Raw genomic sequence first — 26,253 nt, 5'->3', positions numbered from 1 at the left:
TGGACAAGATACCACAGGGAGACATTTCTTATATAACCCTTATAGGCCTTCTGAATGGCCTATATCACCATTTTTGGTGTACTTATATTTAAAAACATTTTAAAACAATATAGAGATCAGAAGAGAATAACAAAATATGAATATTGTTTTTAAAATACCAAGAGATACAAATAATATATTTGACCACCAGTCAAGATTTTTTGTTCAGCGTCGCTTGTTCTCGTGTAGTGATCTAAAAATCTAAGAATCTATAATATATACTAGGTAAAAAATCAGAATAAGATAGAAAAATATCTTTATTTCGTTAACAAATTGACAAATAAATACAACCTTCACATCTATTAATGCATTCCAGTTTCTTTTGATATTATACATATATCCAAGCAAATATAAAATTAATTCACTTACTGTTTTAGAAACACACTTACAATCTGTATTTTAAGAACAAAGCTCATCATAATAATGCAACAATTAATACATTTCATCACATCTTAACTGCTTCTAAATAATTGTTTTCTGAATATTCAATAGTTATTAATTTTTTCTATAATAAAACAACTAACACTTGTGTGCTGAATTTTATAACAGATCAACTACATGAACATGCGAGTGTAACAGGTAAAATAAATGTGTCATTAATCAGATGCATTAAATTCTTTATAAATTATTATGCAAAGTCGAGAGATCATTTTCTCTGATAAATAAATGGAATGCAACAGTAAATCTATAGCAGTTTTCATTTCTTCTGGAAAATCAATTTGAAGAAGCTTTGAATTTACTTTGAAGCCATTAAAGAGTACTGAAAGCTTTAAGGGAAAAAAAAAGAAATGATTCTTTATAAAATGAACCATCATACCGGTATATACTTCCTAGTATGTATAACTCATATTGTACTCTCATCTAAAGTATAACATGCTTGTAATGATTTGACACTTAGAGCAAAGTGATTTCATTCCCTTAGAGTTTTAAACTAACAGATACAACGGCTTACATTTACAATGAAGGACTGGCATTTGGTTGTAAGCGAGATTTACTGTATAAAAGAACCCGAAACAATAAAATATCAATAAAACTGAAAAGTACATTAATGATACATGTATTATCATAACTTTGAAAAAGACTAATATTTGGTATAATCGTTAACTACTGGCTTCATTATCATTATAAATTGAACATTGGTACATGTACTGGTAGAAAAATAAGACTAGTATAAATACATGCAAATACTATGTACAAAAATGGCACAACATTGGACTAAAATCAAACATTACACACAAGAATCTACATATCTCAATTAAAACATCACATGTATCACCCCATTCTAAAATAAAGTACATGTAATTAAAATATCTACACTGTAATATTCCAAAATAAAATATTTAAAAATAACAAAAAAATCCTGAATAAAGTAATAATACTCAGAAATCTAAAATGGACACAAAAGACACTGGAATGAAAAATGCTCCATTTTTATCACAATTTTGTCACCGTCCAGAGAAACTGCTTATATTTTCTTCACTGATATTTTTTTTATTGGGAAGGTCAATTGCACACTTATTCTTTCCAAACTATCTGTAACAATAACTTTGTACTGATCATTTGACACATATATTTGCAGCACAACTTCAAGCAATACACCTGTGAAACAGACATACTTATATGCTTTTTCTGCTTTAGAAAAATAGTACCGATAAAAAAAATCAAGAAAAAGGTATTAAAAAAAAAGTTCAGAATATTTTGGATTCAAAAAGGATGAAAAAACAAGTTTGTTTTTATAATCAACAGCATGCTGTATACCAAGTAAGATGTTAATTAAATACATATTTTTTGAATTTTATCAACACATCTTTAATAATGAACAAAGATAAATTCTATAAAAATAAAACTCAGAAAGAAAAACATTTTTTGATTTTTTTAGACATCATTTAAAGTTCTTGGTTTCCATCCTTGATAAATCATTAACCGGTAAGTTTGGTCCTTTTCTTCCTCATCCTCAAACTTCATTCCTTACTTACAGCTTGTAAATATGTGAATAACAATTGTTACAAGTTTTAAAAAGTCAACTAATACATGCTGGATAAATATAAAACCATTGCACATGCATGAAAGTATAATTGTGGAAGCATATAAAATTACATGTATTCACACATTTTCAATATAAAAAGGGTAAAAGTGGTTACAAATAGGTAATAAACATTTATATAAATGAGCACAGAATGCACTAAAAACACTTCAACTGCAGAGACAAAAATTGTTTGATCTTCTAATTAATACTTTTAAATACTAGTAGATTCTTCCAACCTTTCATTTGTTTGCAAACAATTAAGTGTACTGATATATTCACAGTCTAACTTTTCTATTTTTCCCTTCATTTTTCTGTGAATCGATCGGTATTATGAGTACATATATCTCTTTGCAATTCTGTTCGAAGTGTGAAAGTTGAAAATTTTGAAACTCATGTACGTAAATCAAATTTGATTAACAATATACGTGTATCTTGTCCATTTATCTTAAATTTATCTAATTTAAAGGAGGTAAATGTTTTTAAAATAAATCAAATACATGCAGTATGAAAAACAACCCTAAAATGACAAAATTCATCAATGTTGTTGTAAATCAGATCACAATCCCTGAATATCTGTGCACTGAACACAAAACCGGCATTTGTTATCTACAGAAGCATGATAAAAATGAAGTTACATGTGTATGAAAGAAAATTAAAAAAAATGCATTTATCTTGACGACAATAGGTAAAACTCATACAGTCTACAACTGTAATTAGTTTAAATGTAACACATGTACGTGTATACACAAATCAACTTAAAGACCTTGTTATCATTCCACAAATGCAGCCAAATCACACTCATGATAGTGATATGTAAGCCAGGAAGAGAGGAGATTGTACTATCCTATATTTACATTGCCATCTGTGATAAAGGTAACCACAGCATATTTATTAAAATAATGATGATGAAACTTATACTAGATCGATGGAGATAAGATTTGGCACCACAAGGGATATATAGATCTGGTACATTGTTATTGACTATGTCATAGGGCACTACTTGTTTAGGACAAAGAACTCCTCTCTCCTGCAATAAAAGAAAATCAGAAATTACAATTTTTAAATTTTTGAATGAGAAAAAAAGTAATATCTTTCAGAAGAAAAAACTTTCATAATATACTTAAATGTTTATTTAATTTTTGCTCTAAAAAAAATCTCATCCAAAGAGAAAAAAATTAATTCAACTGACTGTTGCAATTTCTGAAGAAATATAGCCTCAGACACAAGACTGACCCAGACAATAACAAACAAAAGGCCCATGGGCCTTATAGGTCACCTGAGCATTATGCAACAACATTCCAGTGATTGAATTTGATTCATGTTTTAAGCCAGATGCTATGGCATTCACAATTTTGAAAGAGGCACCATTGATCATCATAATTATACACTTAGCGGTTGCTTAGTTTGGTTACTTAATACACATAGGCAGGGTAGGGGAACAAAAAATATATCTCAACTAATCAGTAATATTCAGCTATAATCAGTAGTGCCCCTACCACACATGAACCCCTGACCCTTAGGCTTAGATCCACACATTGACAATTCTTGAAAATGCATCCTTGCTTTTCAAAAATATTTGATTAATACCAAGGAGCAGATTTCAAACCATTCTTTTTTAGTATATGTAAGTACAGCCCCCCCCCCATGGTTCCCCTGACCCTGGAGCCTTGAAATTCACAATTCTTAAGGCCCTTGCTCATCATAACTATATAGGTAGTTCATCTGCTTAATACCCAGGAGCAGAGAAGAAAATTTTCAAAGATTTAATATATTTTCACTATATAATCAATAGAGCCCCACCTTAACACCAGAACCCCTGACCCTGGGGCCATAAAATTCACAATTTTGGTAAAGGCACTCTTGCTCATCATAACTATGCACTTAGTTAGTTTATTTAATACCTAGGAGCAGAGAAGATCATTTTCAAAGAATTCATGTATTTTCACTATATAATCAATAGAGCCCCACCCTAACACCAGAACCCCTGACCCTGGGGCCATAAAATTCACAATTTTGGTAAAGGCACTCTTGTTCATCATAACTATGCATTTAGTTAGTTTATTTAATACCTAGGAGCAGAGAAGAACATTTTCAAAGAATTCATGTATTTTCACTATATAATCAATAGAGCCCCACCCTAACTCCAGAACCCCTGACCCTGGGGCCATAAAATTCACAATTTTGGTAAAGGCACTCTTGCTCATCATAACTTTGCACTAATTAAGTTTATTTAATGCCCAGGAGCAAAGAGGAAGATTTTCAAATAAATAATGCTTTTTCACTATATACTTTTTTAGCCCCACCCTAGCACTAGAACCCCTGACCCCAGGGCCCTGAATTTCACAATTTTGGTAGAGGACTCAATGCTGATTACAATCATGCAAACAGTTTGACTGCTTGATGTCCAGGAGTAAAGAAGAGGATTTTTAAAGATTACATTAATTTGAGTGGTTTTGGCCCCACCCCTAAGGCCCCAGGGGGGCGGGGAGCATAAAATTCACAAGTTTTGTTCCCCTTCACCCATAGATGCTGTATACCAAATTTGGTTGAAATTGGTTCAGTGGTTTCAGAGATGAAGCTGAAAATGTTCAAATGTTAACACACGACGGACGAAAACGGATAGCAATAGGTCATCTGAGTTTACTCAGGTGACCTAATAAAGAACACATACAGCTCACCTGACAAACATCTGGACAACGAATGTATCCCGTGTGGAGTAATACACAAGTATAAACTTACCTGACAAACATCTGGACAATGTGGACACACGATGTATCCTGTATGGAGGTAATACACATGTAACTTACCTGACAGACATCTGGACAATGTGGACACACAATGTATCCTGCGTGGAGGTAACACACATATTATTGGGTACTCACCTGACAAACATCTGGACAATGTGGACACACAATGTATCCTGCGTGGAGGTAACACACATATTATTGGGTACTCACCTGACAAACATCTGGACAATGTGGACATACAATGTATCCATTGTGGAGGAAGTACTTGGAGACAAATCGTACTCGGATCCTCTGTCCTGTCTGTAGACATTGGTAACTCATTCCTTGTACAGATAACACTAGACCAGCAGTGTTACTACACTCATACTGAAAACAAAATGTAATATCTGTAGTAATGATAAATCATTTAATGTACAGATAACACTAGACCAGCAGTGTTACTACACTCATACTGAAAACAAAATGTAATATCTGTAGTAATGATAAATCATTTAATGTACAGATAACACTAGACCAGCAGTGTTACTACACTCATACTGAAAACAAAATGTAATATCTGTAGTAATGATAAATCATTTAATGTACAGATAACACTAGACCAGCAGTGTTACTACACTCATACTGAAAACAAAACGTAATATCTGTAGTAATGATAAATCATTTAATGTACAGATAACACTAGACCAGCAGTGTTACTACACTCATACTGAAAACAAAATGTAATATCTGTAGTAATGATAAATCATTTAATGTACAGATAACACTAGACCAGCAGTGTTACTACACTCATACTGAAAACAAAACGTAATATCTGTAGTAATGATAAATCATTTAATGTACAGATAACACTAGACCAGCAGTGTTACTACACTCATACTGAAAACAAAATGTAATATCTGTATTAATGATAAATCATTTAATGTAGATAACACTAGACCAGCAGTGTTACTACACTCATACTGAAAACAAAATGTAATATCTGTATTAATGATAACTTATTCCATGTACAGATAACACCAGACCAGCAGTGTTACTACACTCATACTGAAAATAAAAATGTAGTATTTGTAGCTATTTAACCGCACAAGATTCTCACTTCTCTAATTCAGTGTAAAATATGTATATGTTCAGATGAGGTACTCAAATTCTCTGGTTTTCTCAATCTGTGAAAGGGAGTCGGTCTCTTTTTGCCAATACATTCTAAGTTTTTGTCATATTCCTATCATTACAAACATATGGCAAATGACATTGAACATGTTTGTCCAAGAGTCTGCTACAAAATGTAACTAGCAAGTGTAACGTTTCTGGGTGTAGTGGTGGCTTTTGAATACTTCGTATTCTTTTACCACTCTATGGTTTACCCCGTTACAGAAATTATATGTGGGTCTCTTATTTCTGAAATTTACCCAATAATAAGAAAAGATGGTCAATTTTCTATAAATTTACTAAAAATCAAGAAAAACAGCTAAAAAGTCAGGAATTTACTAAAATGTGGCCAAAATCAACAAAAAGTGGCAAATACTGGGGAAAATGGGTGTTTTACTCACAAAATGGGTGTTTTACCCATAATCTGGTGAGTTTACCCAGAAAAAGGATGGGGACCCAAAATCACTGGGTTTGTAATGGCATCAGCCTACCCAAACTAATGGTACAAAACGTACCTATGGGTAGAGTACCAGTCTGATGGGCACTGAAGGCACCATGCCTGGTTGAGCAGCGCAAGCACTACTGGCGATTTTCTCTCGGAGCGTTTATTATATACCTTTTGGTTGGTAGGTGCGAAATACTCCACGCGCGAATAACGTGCGGTGCCGCCATTATTCGCGCGACATTTGTCAACAACTTTGCACCAAGTAAACAAGGCTTTAAAAAGTATTACAAACGCTGGAAAAGGACGAATTATTGGTTTGGGATTACTTTGGAGATGATGCCAAGTGTATTTTGAGTTACATGAGTAGAATAACAATGCCAGGTGGCCATTAATCATTACGATAGGATTAATCAATGGAGGAAATTCGGGTTTGTACTATACAACCAAACAATATTCATGAAATAAACATATACGATAAATTATAAAGCATACATTAATAACATACGATGATTGGTGATATTCCCATGATATATACAAACAAAATTACGACATACAGATTTAATGTCTAGGGCATAAATTGGGTGATCCAATCTCGTGGGTTGTTTTAGGTAAGGGGAAAATCTGTAACACAGCCCCCCTTCCATGAAAACATTCGTCGTTTTATCAAATCTCATTTTGGTGACTAGTTTTCATGGGAATATCGCCATGTAAGTGAAACATAGTCAATGAGTAAAGTTTGCAATAAACATAATCATGGGCCACAAATATCATTATCAATAAACACAATGTGGTCAACAAGTTATAATCATAGACATGAATAACCATAATATGAATAACAGTTAGTCAAATATCAATACTTAACTTTTACCAAAATATTATATAAAACAATGTTTTTATTTATCACAGTTCATCTGTCATCACTTCCTGGATCCACTGAAATGGAAAAGTCACGACAGGGACGAATCACAAATCTGCATACCACCAGTGTCCTGATTTCACAAATATCCACATTTTTTATACAATTAACACAGTTACATAATATATTCCTTTGAAATGTCCAAAAAGTCCAGCACACGTCCACTTATTTCGAATTCAGCATCATCGGAAAATGGTCAGGATCCATATCCGGAATTACATCACTCGACCTGGAAGGATTCCTCAAGGTATGAACTAGGGATGGCTCGCTTAGTGTAGGGTACAGCATAGATGATTTTTCTACATTACTCTGTCCTTGAGAGGGTATAGTGTCTAACGCACTATTAGCATTATCAGCATCAAGGATAAATAATCCTTCATGGTTAGGGTAGGTAATGGCTGGGGCATGTAACGGACCTGAGCTGCTTGGATCTCACGCACAAGTACTCCTCAGAAGCCTACACGGGAGTAACCCATGTAGTACTGTGATTATTTCCGAGAATGACCCGTAAATATAGATCTCCTATAATAACACAAGAATAACCTGTGTTTGGACTCGTAAATAACTACGGGGAAGTTTAATGATAAGCCTTATTTAAAGTTAACAAATTTATTCAATAAATAAAAGTCACAATATGTATTAATTAATATTCAATTACAATAAAATTCAAAGGAAGTCGGGAATCACCCAAATTCACAATGAATTACTACACTAACACAACCTTCGTATTACGTTAATACGATAAAAAGGGGGGGGGGGGCACTAAACGAGAATGACCCGAATAGTGAGTAATAAATACTATAGAAATACCTTAGAATAACCAAAGTATTTCTGAACGAATCTACACAATCTATAAAAGCTATTTAAAGCAAGAAATTTATCTCTATAATTTCTATATCAAATCCTAGCCTTAATTCCTGCTTGAATATTCCAATAAACGCAACTAGATTATCACTTTAAATTGATTGAATTCCTAAAATTTATCAAAGATAAACAATTATTTACACGGAAAGACTTCAAGACTCACTTTCAGTCAAACCGTAACAAAATTATTTAATCGTTTAATATCGAGATTAACCCAATACAAACGTCCTACGATAAATACTAGTAATTAATAGTGAAACGAGATTAACCCGTATTCACTTTAAGAAAAATTGATGAATTAATTCAAAAATTACTAAATTCCTAATGAAAAATGCTAAGAATCAAATAAACAACCGCTAACCTCAAAATCTAAATGCCGAGTCCCACCGGCAATTCTTATCCCCTGCTTTTATAGCACTGGAGAGTCCCCCCGGAGACCCACGCGCTTCCCTAGGGACGACCGGCAGATCTCCGGTACCACCGGCAGTCACCGGCAGCCACCGGCAATAATCATTGTCAAATAATGTCTAATAATAACAATAGATAATCCACATAAAAATATGACAATCATAATATAAAACATTTATACAAAATGACAATATCCCCTAAGTATTAGATTTCGATAAAAATGCTTAGTATACAGAAAATTACAATTAAAATCGGGCGTGACATTCCACAAAATAATCATCATGATGGCGGTTTCTAAAAATAAAGTTACAGAGTCAGAAACGATATTTACAACAAATCTAGCGTATTACAATACTGATATTAATCCAGGATAATAAAATTAGAATCATAAGATCATGTTCTTCTAGAAACGTAAGTACAGTGAATCAATAATAAGAAATGTAACCGATTATGCGATCAACAAATGGGGGAAAGTACAATGTACAAACAGGGTAACACGAATCCTATATAAAACAATCGGCATCATTGTCACAATCGTGACATTTTCCCCCTCTTAAAACTTTGGTGTCCTCACCAAAATCTTAAGATTGAAAAAAACCAACAATACATGTCTATATACATTCAATACATTTCTCCATCAATAATAAATTAACATTAAAAAATGTACACTAGACAAAGTCATATAATTTCCTCAGTTTCACAATCGAATCCTAACATTACTTCAATTGTTAGAAATTTTTCTTTTAATATACAACGATAAAAGCAAAATTACAAAGTGCATAAGTATACTTAAACTCTTACCATACTTACACCACATTCTAACTAATTTTCTTTACTGAAGACATTAACGCTGATCTGCTAGCCATTGTCAAAGGTCTTGTACACGAATCTTCCAGCACCATCTTGAATCCGATTCGCTTTTGTGAAAGGTATTTTACAGCCATTCATGGAAATGAAGCTGTGATTCAAATTGATAACTGCAGGCCCAAATTGACTGTCCAACAAGATGTCCATACCTAAGAGGCATTCATCTTCAATTTTCGCAATTATTATCTCCCTTTGAAATTTTAGATTTCCTAACTGCACTTCAAATTCAGCTTTCCTTAAGACTTTAAGTGGATCTCCACTGACCGCTACAAGGCTTGAAGATTCCTTTAGCTCTGGTCTTTCGTTCCCGGGGAGTCTCCAAAATATTTTGTCGGATAATATAGTTCTTGCAGCCCCTGTGTCTGCCGTGAACTCTACCTTTATCCCTTGAATTGTTCCCTGAACATAAATTCCATCTGCCTTGAGGAGCTGTCTCCTAATGTACTCCCTCTGAGCACACAGTTCCTCTTCCCTTGAAACGTCCCTGATGTAAGGCTGGAATTTCCCCTGGTTTTCAATTTTCTCCCCTGATTCATATAAATTTCCACTTAAAATAGGTTCGATTAAAATTTTACAGTCATTTTGGCCTTTGTTACTTTGGGTCGTCTCTTGGCCTCCGGAGCTGACCCCTTCTAGTTTAACGGCTTCTCCATTTTGTCTCTGCAATCTTTATCTGAGTACACATTCCATTCTGATTGATGACTTGGTTGAAATTCTGGTGCATCAGGTGACATTGTACTTGTAGCTTGGCTTTGACTTGTGTTTGGCTGTTCTTCTGTACTTGATAGAGATGATGACATAGTTTTCTCTGGAGGTTTCCTGTACTGTGATCTCTCTGTCCTGTGAGACTTTCTATCCGGACACTCTCGGGCAAAATGTCCGGGCATGTTGCAAATGAAGCAATTCCCCTTTGTCATCTTCATGGCATTTGCATTTTCTTTCCCAGTATTGCGATTGTCTCCCTTTCCGTAAGGCTTAGTCTGTCTCATAGGGCGTCTCTCTTCATTTGTGTTTAAATTGGATGTCACTGACATGTAAGCAGCTACCTGCTGTACTGCCTCTTCAATTGTTGATGGGTCTTTGTGTAGTTCGATGTACTGCCTTGCCTTAGTATCCCATAGTCCTTGCAAAAATTTTGAAATTAAGTCTTCCTGTCTTGTGCTAGCATCTCTATTCGGGTGAGCCCAGTCATAAAGACGCTTAATGTCAGCAGCATACTCTTCAAGACTTTCATCTTTTCCTTGCCTTTTGTTGTTGAATTGAGTTTTGTAGACTCTCTTATTTTCCAGTGTTCCAAATCTGGATCCTATTTCTGCGACTAAAGTCTCATAGCTCCCTATAGTCTCCTCCTTCAGCTGACCAAAAACAAAATCAGCTGCATTTCCCTGTATTCTCGGTAATATCTGTTGTAACTTCTCTTTAGCAGTCCACTTGGCTAACTTTGCTACAGACTCGAAGCGATTCAGCCAAACTCTCCATTTCTCAGAACCTGTGTAAGGCGGAAGCTTACAGTCAAACTTGTGGTTATACGACTCATTGGACTTGAACAAATTTCTTGCGGCGACTGAGTTGACAGATTGCTCATTTTCAGACTGTTCTGAATCTTCGTTTGATTTCTTATGATGGCTTACCTTGGTTTCTGTCTCTGACTTGTTATTATTTGAGTTGATTCTTGATGTTTTAGGCTGCAGCTCGCAGTTTGTAGTATGTGGCTGGCTGTTCACTCGTCCGTGATTTCGGGAAGTTGCTTCCATCATATCCTGCATGACTTTCATTGTCTGGTTGCTTACTTGTCTGAGAGTTTGAGTAGTTGCTTCCATCATATTCTGCATGGCTTTCATTGTCTGGGCCATCTGTTCCATCATTATCTTCATAGGGTCTGTGAAAGAATTATTCTGTGATGACTGTGTGACTGGTTCTGACAGTTCTGTGTCTGTAGGGATTATCTCCCTCTGCTGACGTACAGTCCTTTTGGATCTTCTTATTTTTCTAATAGGGGTTGATATTCTAGCCTGAGTATCTGAGTCATCTTCATCCTCTGTGGAGTTGTCATTGTTGGACATGCTCTGTTCCCCTCGGAGTGATCTGTTTAATGCGGACGGCGATAAATCTATGAGGAGTTCCTCATCTGTGGATTGTCCTCTGGAATGTCCAGGATTAAGGGATGGCTCCATCCTAGTCTTGGATCTGGTATAGTACCTATGCATGGATTTTTCTCAGCACTGGTTCTGGGTTACGTATCTCTGGATCCACCGATGTACTTGGCAGATCCCACCGCTGCCACCAAATGTAACGGACCTGAGCTGCTTGGATCTCACGCACAAGTACTCCTCAGAAGCCTACACGGGAGTAACCCATGTAGTACTGTGATTATTTCCGAGAATGACCCGTAAATATAGATCTCCTATAATAACACAAGAATAACCTGTGTTTGGACTCGTAAATAACTACGGGGAAGTTTAATGATAAGCCTTATTTAAAGTTAACAAATTTATTCAATAAATAAAAGTCACAATATGTATTAATTAATATTCAATTACAATAAAATTCAATGGAAGTCGGGAATCACCCAAATTCACAATGAATTACTACACTAACACAACCTTCGTATTACATTAATACGATAAAAAGGGGGGGGCGCACTAAACGAGAATGACCCGAATAGTGAATAATAAATACTATAGAAATACCTTAGAATAACCAAAGTATTTCTGAACGAATCTACACAATCTATAAAAGCTATTTAAAGCAAGAAATTTATCTCTATAATTTCTATATCAAATCCTAGCCTTAATTCCTGCTTGAATATTCCAATAAACGCAACTAGATTATCACTTTAAATTGATTGAATTCCTAAAATTTATCAAAGATAAACAATTATTTACACGGAAAGACTTCAAGACTCACTTTCAGTCAAACCGTAACAAAATTATTTAATCGTTTAATATCGAGATTAACCCAATACAAACGTCCTACGATAAATACTAGTAATTAATAGTGAAACGAGATTAACCCGTATTCACTTTAAGAAAAATTGATGAATTAATTCAAAAATTACTAAATTCCTAATGAAAAATGCTAAGAATCAAATAAACAACCGCTAACCTCAAAATCTAAATGCCGAGTCCCACCGGCAGTTCTTATCCCCTGCTTTTATAGCACTGGAGAGTCCCCCCGGAGACCCACGCGCTTCCCTAGGGACGATCGGCAGATCTCCGGTACCACCGGCAGTCACCGGCAGCCACCGGCAATAATCATTGTCAAATAATGTCTAATAATAACAATAGATAATCCACATAAAAATATGACAATCATAATATAAAACATTTATACAAAATGACAATATCCCCTAAGTATTAGATTTCGATAAAAATGCTTAGTATACAGAAAATTACAATTAAAATCGGGCGTGACATTCCACAAAATAATCATCATGATGGCGGTTTCTAAAAATAAAGTTACAGAGTCAGAAACGATATTTACAACAAATCTAGCGTATTACAATACTGATATTAATCCAGGATAATAAAATTAGAATCATAAGATCATGTTCTTCTAGAAACGTAAGTACAGTGAATCAATAATAAGAAATGTAACCGATTATGCGATCAACAAATGGGGGAAAGTACAATGTACAAACAGGGTAACACGAATCCTATATAAAACAATCGGCATCATTGTCACAATCGTGACAGGCACTTGTTAGGGCTCTTGTGAGTTTGTCATAAGCTACATGACAATTTTCATTCAAATGAAACTCTTGTTTTGATTCATTTGCAATTTCTTTGGGTTGTTTCTCAATATTAGAACATGGCAAGTGGCCTAGAAATCGGGGTTTGAGCTCTGGGCTAGGAGCATCAAAAGTTTCGATATTGTTTAAGTGTTCCCATTTATCAAGTACTTTGTCAACACATTTGACTGTGGCGTTTTTGGTATTTTCATAAAAATTGCTACTTTCATCTTTCGAATTCATATGACAAACTGTGACTTCTCTGTCTACAGTTACAGGGGTTTGGGGGATCATCAATTCACACTTCTCAACAAAACTTGGGATAGGTTCTATTATTTCAACCTCATCCTTAATCAAAGGTTTATCTGCCTTTTCAGAAGCAATATATTCACAATGGGGAGGATTTCCAATATCCTCGACAAGACTTATCTTGCCACAAGACACAACATTTACACATGATGTACTAAAGCAGGGAATGTCTATACCCTGTACCTTTAGTTTCATCTGTTTCACAAAAAGTTCACATGAATTCTGGGTCATAAAATCTAATCCCAATATGCATGGGTTTTGTATATCAGCCACAAGTACTATATGGGTAACTTGAACATTTTCAAGTGACATTTTGATTAAGCATTCTCCCTTTACTGGGATTGCATCACCGCTTGCAGATGTAAGTTTGATAGATACTGGGGTAATTTGGGGCTTTTCCTCAGTATCTATACTTTCAAAGAATTGGGTACTGACAAGAGTCATACTAGCACCAGTATCTACTAGTATATTTGTCTCTTTATTTCCAACTTTTCCAATAACATAAATTCCATCATTTCCCCCGTTTATATCTCTCACTAAAATTTCTTTGGGGGTAGGTGTATTACAATCAGAGATTTCTTTATCAGATTTCTCATGTGTTTTATTTTCAATATTGGGTTTGGGCTTTAGTGAGAGTGGTTGAGCCATATTTAATGGCAAGTGTTGGGGCCTGCCCCTTGAACCTGTCGACTTCCGACCCCCGAATTCGACTCTGGGTAGTTTCCCTGTCCTTGAGGTCGGAAAGGATTTTGTTTGAGGTTTTTGGGGTATTTGCCCCCATTATTTGAATTTCCTTGGTAGGGTGAACCCTGGGGTCTTGGTTCATAATTTGTGGGTCTATGCCCTTTGTACTCAGGTCTGACTGGGTTTTCATAAGAGCCCATATGGTAATAGTTTTCATAGGGGGTTTGCCCAAAATTATGGGTCGGCCTTGGACCATTTCTTATAAGGGCTCTGATTTCTTGGGTAAGGGATTGTATGTCATCCCGCAAGTTTTGATTATCTTGCTTTAATGATGAAATAGGGTCAGTGTCACGAATGACATTGACAGTTTTATTTCTCTGGGCATCTGCCAATCTATAAGTTTCTAATCGAATGGCCAAAATTTCTGCTTCGTTTATGTCTTTTGGTTTAGCTTCCCTCAACCTTAATCACATATCTGGGTCTGGTAGGGCATCAATAAATTGATCGAGTGCCAGAATGCTTATAATGGTTGGGTCAGCTGTTGGGTATGCTTGACGGGTCAATTTTTTAATAGATTGGGCCAATTCGGGTAATGATTCATTTGTACCCCTAGTTTTGGTTTTGAGTTGGGCACGGTACATTTCTGATCTCTCAAAGGAGCCATATCTCCTGTTTAGGATTTTTACAAGGGAGTTAAAATCTCTTCTTTGATTTTCATTTAATTCGCTCAGTAGAGCCCGGGCACCACCCGTCAGACTACTGGCAAGGTACAGAGATTTTGTTTTATAATCCCTCCCATGCAAGTCAACTAAAATTTCAAATTGGGCGAGGTACTCGTCAAAGTCCTCTGAGCCATACATGTTAACTCTCCCGATTTAGGCGGGAGTCTACCGCTTTTTCACTCCATCTCCCGCCTACCGATTTAATTCAGAAATCTACCGCTTTTCTACAAAAGCTGCGTCTAAAGTATTTTTGGTTCGCTTGGGTATCCATTTTTGAAGCCACTCTCATAAAATCTCGCTAGATATCGCGTGATTTGATTCGGAATCATACAAACGCTTTTTTTTTTGTACATAGATTTCAAGCACGGATTTGACAACGACAACAACACAAGACTACCAGTGATTACATTGGTTACGATAAATTAATCAACATCCCTGCCATGAAAAAGGAGATACAGCTTTTAAGAATTAGATGAAAACATTTGACATCGTCTTTAAAAGCACAGAAGCTCACAACTTTATCAATAAAGTCAATAGAAATCACTCAATTGACCAAGCCATGTGGCACATCTCTACTTTCGTTTTCGATCATCGCGGGAAATCTGATTTATATAACGAAAGATAGGAACTTGTTTTAGATCTAGATTAAACCATGTCATCAATTGTTTTGTTTAAAAACTGAATGAACATTCAGAATTATTGCTTCTAGGCTATATCAGCAAAGATCACTCTTCAAAAGGCTGAGTAAAGCAGCCAATCCAAGCAAAATGATGAGCATAAAAAATATTTGAATTTGTAAAATTTATGTCAAACTTAAGGTGTTTCTGTCTTCTTCTTTGCTGTTGATATTTAAGATTAATAAGTGTAGGTACCTGATTTCATTTAAGGCTTATAATATACATGTATATTACATGAAAGATATCGATAATCCAAGCGTTAAACAACACGCGCGCAATGCTACCGCTTTTGAGGTCTAAATCTCCCTATTTTTCATCACAATAGGTTAACATGTATGTCTGAGCCATCAAATGTTTGGGGTTTTATTGTTACATGGTTTTTTGGTGTACATGGGTAAGGCATTCTGTTTTCATTCCTGCTTATTTCAGGTAATGGGGAATAATGGGTACCCGACATTGTACCGGGGTTATATTCCCTTTGCCCATAAACTGGATTTGAATGATTGCGGGGATGAAAATCATCATAAGAATTGACTGGATGAATGGGTCTGGGTATAACATTTGGAAAATGATTATTGTCTCCCCTATCTTGAATAGGGCTCTTAATTTCTTTTTCCAAATTGCCAACATGCTCTCTCAACCTTTGGTACTCATTTGTCATGCCCAACAATTGTTGGTTTACATTTTGCATGATGGACATGATAGCGTCTAATTGCTTTTCATTCACAGGTTGGGCTATATCTGATGCCTTTGATGGAGAAGGAGGATTGGAAACGGGTGTGGCTAGCCTATCATTCTCCAAGTTGTTACGTGAAGATGGACGGGACTTAAAAGTTACTTCAAAACTTTCTTCTAATTCCATCTTGTACAAAAATGGGTACAGTTCAAAAAAATGTATTGAATTAATAAAATTTTACCTAAGTAAAAAAATGTTTTTATCTATTTCTTAATTATGGGTAAACAAAAATAAGATAAGAGAAAATCCCACTTCTGACACCAGTTGTAACGTTTCTGGGTGTAGTGGTGGCTTTTGAATACTTCGTATTCTTTTACCACTCTATGGTTTACCCCATTACAGAAATTATATGTGGGTCTCTTATTTCTGAAATTTACCCAATAATAAGAAAAGATGGTCAATTTTCTATAAATTTATTAAATATCAAGAAAAACAGCTAAAAAGTCAGGAATTTACTAAAATGTGGCCAAAATCAACAAAAAGTGGCAAATACTGGGGAAAATGGGTGTTTTACTCACAAAATGGGTGTTTTACCCATAATCTGGTGAGTTTACCCAGAAAAAGGATGGGGACCCAAAATCACTGGGTTTGTAATGGCATCAGCCTACCCAAACTAATGGTACAAAACGTACCTATGGGTAGAGTACCAGTCTGATGGGCACTGAAGGCACCATGCCTGGTTGAGCAGCGCAAGCACTACTGATGATTTTCTCTCGGAGCGTTTATTATATACCTTTTGGTTGGTAGGTGCGAAATACTCCACGCGCGAATAACGTGCGGTGCCGCCATTATTCGCGCGACATTTGTCAACAACTTTGCACCAAGTAAACAAGGCTTTAAAAAGTATTACAAACGCTGGAAAAGGACGAATTATTGGTTTGGGATTACTTTGGAGATGATGCCAAGTGTATTTTGAGTTACATGAGTAGAATAACAATGCCAGGTGGCCATTAATCATTACGATAGGATTAATCAATGGAGGAAATTCGGGTTTGTACTATACAACCAAACAATATTCATGAAATAAACATATACGATAAATTATAAAGCATACATTAATAACATACGATGATTGGTGATATTCCCATGATATATACAAACAAAATTACGACATACAGATTTAATGTCTAGGGCATAAATTGGGTGATCCAATCTCGTGGGTTGTTTTAGGTAAGGGGAAAATCTGTAACACAAGAGAGAAAAAAGTCAAAGACCAGACCACCTGATTTGATTCACAGTCAAGCCATACAATTTCTTCTTTCCTATTACATTTTTTGTCATCTGTTTTGCATCTTCAGAGGGGAAAAACTGAGAGGAAGGCGGAGGTATGGGGCAGTCAGGAAGGTCCCATCACCAATGATCAGATAGCTTATTTGACGGCTATATGTAACTAGTGATTCTAGGGTTCAATCCTGATCTTGTCTGTTACATTGCCTTCCCTTCCCAGTAACAGTAGCACAGGAGGAGTTAATCATACTGTATACAGGGAAATTTTCGCCCCCGTTTTATTTTCGCCCCTTTCGCCCTACTTTCATTTGGGCGAATTTAAAACGGGGCGAATTCAAAGAATACAGTATAATTTCTTAAACAAAACTATGACTGGGCGAATTTAAAACGGGGCAAAATTGTTTGCAAGTGTGAAAGGGCGAAAATAAGACGGGGCGAAAATAACCGTGTATACAGTACATATACACGTACCTGGTAACAGCCACTTCCCGCATGTGTGGTGTGGATCAAGCGGTTACAATGCTGCAGATTCCACAAAGAAGGTCCATGATTGACACAGATAGAGCTGGGACCGTACGATTCTCCATAAAAGTTCTGAGAGGGTTCTACAATAAAGTCATATGAAAATTGATGTTTTCATCACAGATTTCTAGATTTCAATTAAAGATATTTTAACTAGAACTGTCCAATAGGGACAAATACCCCCCGCTGGGTTTTTCAGAGAAGGTGCCAATACAAAAATACTTTATGGATCTAGAGGTGTTCACAATTTACTTGCAAAAATTTGCAGTGAAATATTATTGCTCATCATGTTTCTTAATGAATGAAACAAAGGTGCAACCAAATGAAACATCAATACTAATACATTGTAATTCCATTGTAACATTTTTTTTTTTATTTTTTCATTTTATTATTTTTTATTTCTGCATTAAAGAAATATATTGCAATTATGTGTTATGTCACTCTGCAAACTGATTGTTGAAAAAAAACCATTATACAAAATCAAATTAATCTTGATATATCAATTTGAAATGCATTTTGAAAATAAAGAGCTGGTCATCCAGTAATGAAGTGCTTTGACAGACAATAAATTACAATTAAGAGAATAAGAGAAGAGAGATCTTTAATTCTTGTGCCTTATTCCCTGGAGATTAGATAACACACACGCTTGATAAGAGATATGCCTTAACAACTTCCAACACCAAACTCATTAATTTATCTTTAACTGGATGCATGTCCAGTCATTATTCCCAAGAGACAAATGAAATTACATTATCTTCTGTGCAATGTAAAAACTGTTTTTAACACTTGATGATGTTTCTTTTTTTTAAGTTTTTACGAGTAGTTTTTAAGCTGTAGTATTTTTGAACAGATATTCTAGATTCTATATCTCAAACCTTATACATGAGCCCAAAATGAACAAGTCAATTAAAATAAAAAATAAAACCTGTAAAATGCAAAAAAATTAACAAAAAGAGTTGAAAATTCCAGGTGCACACCTTCATATGGTGAATAATAAGTGTACAAATTTTCAGATTAATCCTTGCAATAGTTTCTGAGAAACAGTCCAGACAAAACCACAAAATAAAAAAGAAAAAACACCTGTAAAATTCAAAATAATAATCCAATCAAGATGAAAATATCAGGTGCACAACTTCATATGGTGAATAATATGTGTACAAATTTTCAGACAAATGCTTCCAATGGTTTCTGAGTAATGGTCTGGACAAAATCTCGTCTACAGACAGACAGACAGACAGACAGACGGACAGACGGACATGGTGATTCCAATATACCCCCCCTAAACTTCGTTTGCGGGGGGTATAATAATGTAATTTTGTTTTTGTTAACTCAAATAATAACATTTTGATTCCCTTGTCCTGTCTTCTAACTCTTCTATTATGATTATCAGGTTTCCAAATAACTTACTAGGGATGTTCCCTGGCAGAAAACATCTGGAATCTCTTGTATTTACACCATTCTCATTCCAAATAAACTCCTATAGCACAACAAAGACAAAAACCCATATAGAGCAAAGCAAACACACATTCTTTAAAATTGATTTTTAAATTTTCAGTATGATTAAATATTTCTGTAAAAACTGAAGTTTACCTGTAGGTATGGGCAGTAATCGGCCAGCTCGACAGCTCCCCCCAGACGTCTGTAGTCCCCCGACCACTGCACTCCTGATGAGGAGGTGAAATACTACAAACACAAAACAAGCACCTGTCACTGACCAGAAGCACCTAAAGAACTGAACAACAGTCTGTAATTCAAAAAGCCTCAGTTGATTCTATAGCTTTTAAAGTTAAATAATTGTGGGAAAAAAATGCTTGCATGACTTTAAAATTTAAATAATTGAAAATAATGCTTGCAAATAAGTCTTCATGTGTATATCTGCATCAGCCATCTATATTGACCAAAGTCTCTTTTAGAATGATGAGTAAATTGCAAAAATGTACTGATTTTTTTTATCTTAGCTTCTTTATTTTTACCTTTAGAATATTTTTTAAATCTTTAAACTGATGCTCCACTGTAAGGTATTAACCTGTTTTGTATGTGAGGGGTAGGGCGGGGTTAGACTCTCTGATTTTACAGGGGGTGAGGTACTGATCTAGTGTTTTGTACTATCTGATATGACAATTGTGAGATATTACCTAAAAATTCCTGGAGGTAAGGTTCTGATTTTCAGGGTTCTTGGAGAAAGTTGGGGGTGGGGGGTGGGGGTAGAGTAAGACAGTGACCTGATATTCTGGGGCTAAGGGTCCCGAGTACACTGCTAGGTTACAGAAGGCCACAGCTTTCCTATTCCGTGTACAGTCTGTCCTCAGCATCCCCTGTCTGATCTGCTTACAGTAGGGATGCATGTCTAGCAACCTGGTAAGAGTCCATAAATATTTATCACAATTGTGTATTTATTTCATAGTTTGAAAATTCCATGATACACTGTATTGGCTATTAGATGAAGCAGAATTTATCTTGCCACTTACGGAGGCTTGTGTGAATCCATCCAGTCCATGCAACTCTTGGTCACAAAATCACACCCCAGGTTTTTACCCCACTCCAATTCCTCTGCAGTATTATAGTTCACTTGGTACCACCTTGAAATAACATTTCAAAGAGTTATGTCAGTTCCATCATAATCATTTACAAGTAATTTAGATATCTAACAGTTAATTTAAACATATATGTGCTAGTTCATGTTTTATATACAACATGTACATTTTCATGCAATTTGATTCTGCAAAGATGCTTCCAAAAATCTTTGATCCGTATATTTTTACTATTTAGCTTATTTTTCGCATGCCACAGTATAGAAGTTTCCTGACTAGAAAAATAGTTGAACCAAATGATTCAAATCAACTTATATGGTAATATACTAATGAACCTTTTGTTTTAGTTGCCATTTTCTTGGTAAAAACTACTCTACTGTACAAATCAGAACCAAACCAGATTCTGGAAAAACAGAACCGAACCCGACCCGAATTAATTGTTCCGCGGTTCTGGGTCATTGCGGTTACCCGTGACAGCCCTTCTAGAGAGTAATGACATTTTTACCCAGTATCCTCCATCAGAGCCAGTGTTACCCTGGAAACCACTGGATTCTGTGTGTAAGTGCCGGTCATCACCTCGTTCTGCAAAAACAATGACACAATCTTTATGACTGTTAAAAATTTTAAAGAACTTCATCATGTTTATCATCAAGTACCATTTCATACATCCATAATATTAACACCCTGACTTTACATTATCAAACTTAAGAATGTAACAGCTGCCAGTACACTGGTAATAAAAGAAGTACACAGACATACATGTATACTGACCTCAAACAAGCGTTTCTCCCAGTGAGTGATGGAGGTTCCATATATCCCTTGATTTTCTACCTCTGCTCCCTCTAACGTAGGACAGTTAAAGTGACGTCTAGCTTCTCTCTGAATGGATTATTGTAATTTCTTAGTTTAGGAGAAAAAACAGAAACACATGTATATGTATTTATGCAAGACTAGATACATATAAGTGTATATTTTCTTTTCAAATATGGGTTTGTTCAGAAATTTTGAACACAATTTATACATGTATTTTTCTGTATAAATAAGCCAAATCCAGTAGAGGTTATGTTAATGTGTTTGTTAACTTGCTGTCAGACATAAAAATATATGTTAGCATCTAAATCCAGGTTGAATCCAGGTCTTTTGAACTCATTCCTAGTATATTGAAAGTTCAGCCTGTACCTGGACTGCTGGGGTCACAATCATATTGACCCTTCTCATTATCTTTCCTCCTGCCGTTTTCCAGCCATATCTGATCACCTCCTTCATCACACGATCACTCCACAGGTAGAATTTAGATCTGTAACCACAGAAATCAAACTCTATACTGTATGTGCTTCACAATCTCAAATGTCTTTTATTGCACTTTATAATATCAATTCTTCCTATAGACAAGGCTTCAAGTCATTTTGTTTAATTACTTAAACAGAAAATAACAGGAATTCAGTTTTCATCTTAATAAATTAAATTTTTATTATATTCAGGTGTCTTAATTTGAACAGACATTCATCCTCCCATGTTTCATGTAATATCTTTTTTCTGTTACCTTGGGTCTTTGTAGAAAGGTTTATTACTAGATGGGTCTCTAGGTGTTAAGGGGTTTCCAAATGGGTCACGGAAGAAAGCATACAGCCCAGCAGAGAAGCCCTGAAAAAAAAATCACCAACATAAAAATTACTCTGGTATATACAGCACATGTATACATCATTATGTCATATATTTCTGACGCACATTCTGCAGATTATTTAGTGATTCAAAAACTTAATTGTTATTGAATATACCAATAAACTTTACCAAAGCATGCAAGATTTCATGTTTCATCGTGGACAGGAGCTGAGTTCGGTCATGTGTGCGAGTTGACACAGAGTCAGGACATATACTGATGTAACCAGCTACAGGTCTGTAATAAAGAGGTTCAGTTACAAATTGACAATTTTTTATGTTAGCAATGTTTTGATATACAGTAAAATCACAGCCTTATGAGGGGTATAAATTTTTCTTTGTTGTTGAGGTATGAAGAGACCAACCATTTCATGACCTACAGTAATATACAAAATAATATATTTTTTTGAGTGGTGTTGTTTAGTTTGCCTTTTGGAGACAATTTATACTTTCCTAAAAAAGTTATCATCTTAAACACAATGTAGGTATGACTTTTAAAATAGAGAATATGTACAGTATAATTTGTCCAATCCGGCTGCCACCGGTTCCATAAAATTTGGCCGGATTAGACAGAATCCGGAGTGCAGGAAAAATGCAAAAAAAATATCAATTTCGAAAATTTTCGTTGTTTATTTACAAGTACATTGTATACATATCATAAATAAAATTTAAATGATTAAATCAATTACTATTTTGGAGTCTAGAAATTATAAAATAGTCTCACATGACTGACTATATTTTCTTATTTGTTCACGAAGTTTGAAAGTCGGGTGAAATGTTACCTGAATCAAAATATACAGGCAAGCATAATATAGGCCGACTATGTATCAAGCGGACCTGGTTTCGCTTGTCAAAGACCTCATTCAATGTATTGGCAGTAATGCACAATTATTTACGATGTGCTAATTATTAGATTGAACTTTTAATTTTATGTAAAAATTTAATTTTACGTCTTCTCCCACAGTGTCATGGCGCCATTTTTAACATGTTGAATGCGGTCGATTTTCGATCCCGATTTATATTTTGATTTGTAAATCGCGTACATATATTTTTGTGCTTATGTTATAATGTGGTAACAGGAGTTAAAACAAAGTTATTTTTTTTAATTGTAATTCAATCACATAATATATTTTTCAAGTGGACTGTGTCACCGCAGTATTACACCGAGTTCGTCTTATGGCACTAATAATCATGCTAATGTAAACACAGATAATCACATTCCCCACGAAAGGTGTTATAATTGCTTTGAAGTAACTCAGGTGTGGCCGGATTAGAGGGAATAATTACCGTTAATTATGAGCAGTTGGGACCAGTATGGCCGTTCGGAAAAATAGACAGTATCCGGACTACACAGAATTTTTTAAAATGAATTTGTTAAAGAAGTGCAAGGGACTAAGATTTAAAACAAAAGTGAATATGGATTGTTTTACTGTATTTATCAAATCTTTAACTTTACCTGTCTTGCACAATCTCCTGTTGGCAATGAGCAGCGTAAGCGATTGTTTTGGCCTGTTGACATTTATAGGAGGGTAAAGCTGCCACATACAGAATAAAATCAGCATTCGCGACTCCTGCTCCCGCCTGTCCCGAGCTGCGAAGTGCACCAGTACGCTGGTCATGATAGTAACATCTCTAAAAAACATGTATGTGAATGAATCAAAAAGTGAAAATGCTTCAAAGCATTTAAGTATTAAAGAATGTTCAATTACTACAGAGGTACTTTTTTCTGTGTGGTAATGTTTATGTTAAGCATATAATGAGAGCCTATGAAATCCGCAAAATTCTCTACCTGCAGATTAAACAGAAATAGAGATTCCACGGAATTATGACCCCATGAAAAAACGTAGTTCTTCAGTATTTCATATTTTGTCAAAAAAGAATACAAAACAACAAAAAATATAAAGAATGAAACCTCTAAATGATCCTCTGGAATTAGAAAATCTCCACATGTTGTATTTGGAGAACAGAAATCTACACAGTAACGGTCACCTTTATCATAGACAACCATATTGTTGACACACTGCCTACAAAACATCAAAATGATAATACAAAATATCCACTTGTGTCAAAATTGTTTGATTTAATTTAATATGTTTAGGCGTTTTAATTGAAAATTTAAACGTTTATTATCAAGTCAAAATAAATGTCACAAGTTTGTACCTGTTAAGGCGGATGGCACTTGCTGATGAACGTTTGACTTTTAGGGTATTCTCCCAATATTGAACAGCTTCTTGTACAAGTTTCTACAAAATATCTTAAAGATGAATGTTTATTTTTTTTTTTCATATTCTTTCTTATCACTGAACACAATAATTTATAAAAGAATTCAACCAGATCCTTCTTCTTATGATTATGATTATAATAAAACTTCTAGACCTTTTCTAAATAAGGACCTAATGTCCGATAGATTAATAAAAATTAAACCGTAAATATATATACATTGATCAAATCCTGGTGAGAGTATGGGAGTTTTCTAATACTGCTGTCAATGATGGTTTTGATTCTGAGTTGCTGATGTATGCTTCTTTTTGTCACATTCCAGTGGTTGTCTATCTTCACATCATAAACAACCTAGTTAATAAAAGGTATGTAATAAAAACACTTAAAAAATACAAATAAAAGGAAATATATTTTACTATATCAATATTAGGGCTGTTATTTCTAGCATGCAAATAATGATTGTTTATATATTAAAACACAAAATTTTTTAAAGCGATATGCGATATATTGGATTTTAAAACAAGTCCATCAGAAAAGGCTTCTTAATCATTTTAATGCATAAATCTCATAACAATTAAGTGTTTTATTACCCATTTTAAAGTTCTTGTCTCATTGTCTTTAAAAATAACACTTCAATTGAAACTTTTGATGACAGTAAAATCAACATGATCAAATAAATTTCTCTATATATTTTGTAATAATTATAAAAACTGTGTTATTTCCTTGGAAATTATATAATTATTGTTATTTATTGAACAGTTTTAATAAAAAAGAAAGTGAAATATAATCTTTGGTGACTAAAATTCCAATCTTTTATAAAGAATTAGAAGAAAAACTGTTTGTCCGATACATATTGGAAATTATTTTTCGATACAATATTTTTCTTGAAAATCAATACGTATCGATATATTGATACAGCCCTAATCAATATGGCATAATTATTTCTAAACATGCATAAAATAATGATTGTTTATATATTAAAACACAAAATCTTTAAACTCATTTGACCCTCCAATCTATATAACATAGAAAACGTAATAAGAATATTATTTGTATAAATACTGAATCATAATCTTTTAAAGTTTTATATATTATTTGTATAAATACTGAATCATAATCTTTTAAAGTTTTATAACATCATTATTGTAAATAATATTATAAATCAGTATTTCTGTTAATAAGAGGCTACTAATAATGTAACAACAACTTCGTATATCAAATCATCAATGAGAAGTTACTCATCTCAGTTACCTCCTCGGGCGTGGGCGGACGATGAACGCAGTCATGTCCACTTAGTACAGATTTCCAGATCAATGCTGAAACTAGACACACAATAAACAATCCAGGACTCATCTTTCTTGGGTTCTCTTGTTTTCAATTTACATTTGATTTGATTTTAAAGTAAATTTTCGTCAAAATAGAAGTCTTTCTGCTTATCCATTGTCCCAAAGAATCGAGAATAGGACTTCAAATCAAGCTCGACCTGTCAGCCCTCAGTGGCATCACCCCATCCTCCCGTTATTTTGGCAGCTTTACAACATTGCCGAGGGCCACCTATACCGCGAAACTGAGAAGAACTAAAAAAAAAATAAATAAAGGTCTATAACCTTAAAAAATAGACATGGTTTCTTTTGATGTCTCCTAGTGTTACAAGTTTTGTAACATTTTGTCGATTTTCATTTTTGTAAAAAAAAAAAATTACGTTGAAAATCGAAAGTAGAATTTTTGAGCCCGACTTATTTGTAATTCAAACCCGATGAAAATACCATGTTACTTTA

General features: G+C 34.7%; 1 protein-coding gene and 1 long non-coding RNA gene across 3 annotated transcripts; one reads left to right on the top strand and one right to left on the bottom strand.

Moving 5' to 3' along the window:
* Positions 1-278: 278 nt before the first annotated feature.
* LOC134229557 (leishmanolysin-like peptidase) lies at positions 279-26,253 on the bottom strand. 2 transcript variants are annotated; one of them, XM_062711301.1, is made up of 17 exons: positions 25,727-26,253; positions 24,695-24,826; positions 24,416-24,498; positions 24,168-24,279; positions 23,712-23,887; positions 22,388-22,493; positions 22,140-22,240; positions 21,776-21,893; positions 21,368-21,475; positions 21,102-21,178; positions 20,534-20,644; positions 20,288-20,420; positions 19,656-19,748; positions 19,473-19,542; positions 18,015-18,148; positions 5,023-5,178; positions 279-3,092 (listed from the first exon to the last, which is right to left on the bottom strand). In XM_062711301.1, the coding sequence occupies exons 1-17, from the start codon at positions 25,826-25,828 to the stop codon at positions 2,916-2,918; spliced, it is 1,989 nt and encodes a 662-aa protein (XP_062567285.1). In that variant the 5' UTR covers positions 25,829-26,253; the 3' UTR covers positions 279-2,915. The 2 variants fall into 2 exon arrangements, with proteins under 2 accessions (XP_062567285.1, XP_062567287.1); XM_062711303.1 differs by lacking the exons at positions 279-3,092; positions 5,023-5,178 and adding an exon at positions 5,633-5,688.
* Positions 6,439-16,450, top strand: LOC134229551 (uncharacterized). Its single transcript, XR_009984200.1, has 3 exons — positions 6,439-6,831; positions 7,310-7,566; positions 16,310-16,450. It is a non-coding gene; the product is annotated as an uncharacterized LOC134229551 (long non-coding RNA).

Source organism: Saccostrea cucullata, unplaced genomic scaffold (assembly GCF_032062105.1).
Source record: "Saccostrea cucullata isolate Sc308-1 unplaced genomic scaffold, CSIRO_AGI_Scuc_v1 ctg36, whole genome shotgun sequence".
NCBI classification, from domain to species: Eukaryota; Metazoa; Mollusca; class Bivalvia; order Ostreida; family Ostreidae; genus Saccostrea; species Saccostrea cuccullata.
Note: the sequence above shows the minus strand (reverse complement) of the source record. Positions and strands in the feature narration are given on the sequence as shown.

Bases quoted from the DNA above. Each gene is read 5' to 3' on its own strand.
- LOC134229557 (XM_062711301.1), bottom strand. From the start codon at position 25,828: ATGAGTCCTGGATTGTTTATTGTGTGTCTAGTTTCAGCATTGATCTGG. The intron at 21,179-21,367 runs GTCAGTATACAT...TTGTTTTTGCAG, and splicing joins GGGAGAAACGCTTGTTTGAG to AACGAGGTGATGACCGGCAC. The intron at 19,749-20,287 runs GTCACTGTCTTA...TTGTGTTTGTAG, and splicing joins CCTTAGCCCCAGAATATCAG to TATTTCACCTCCTCATCAGG.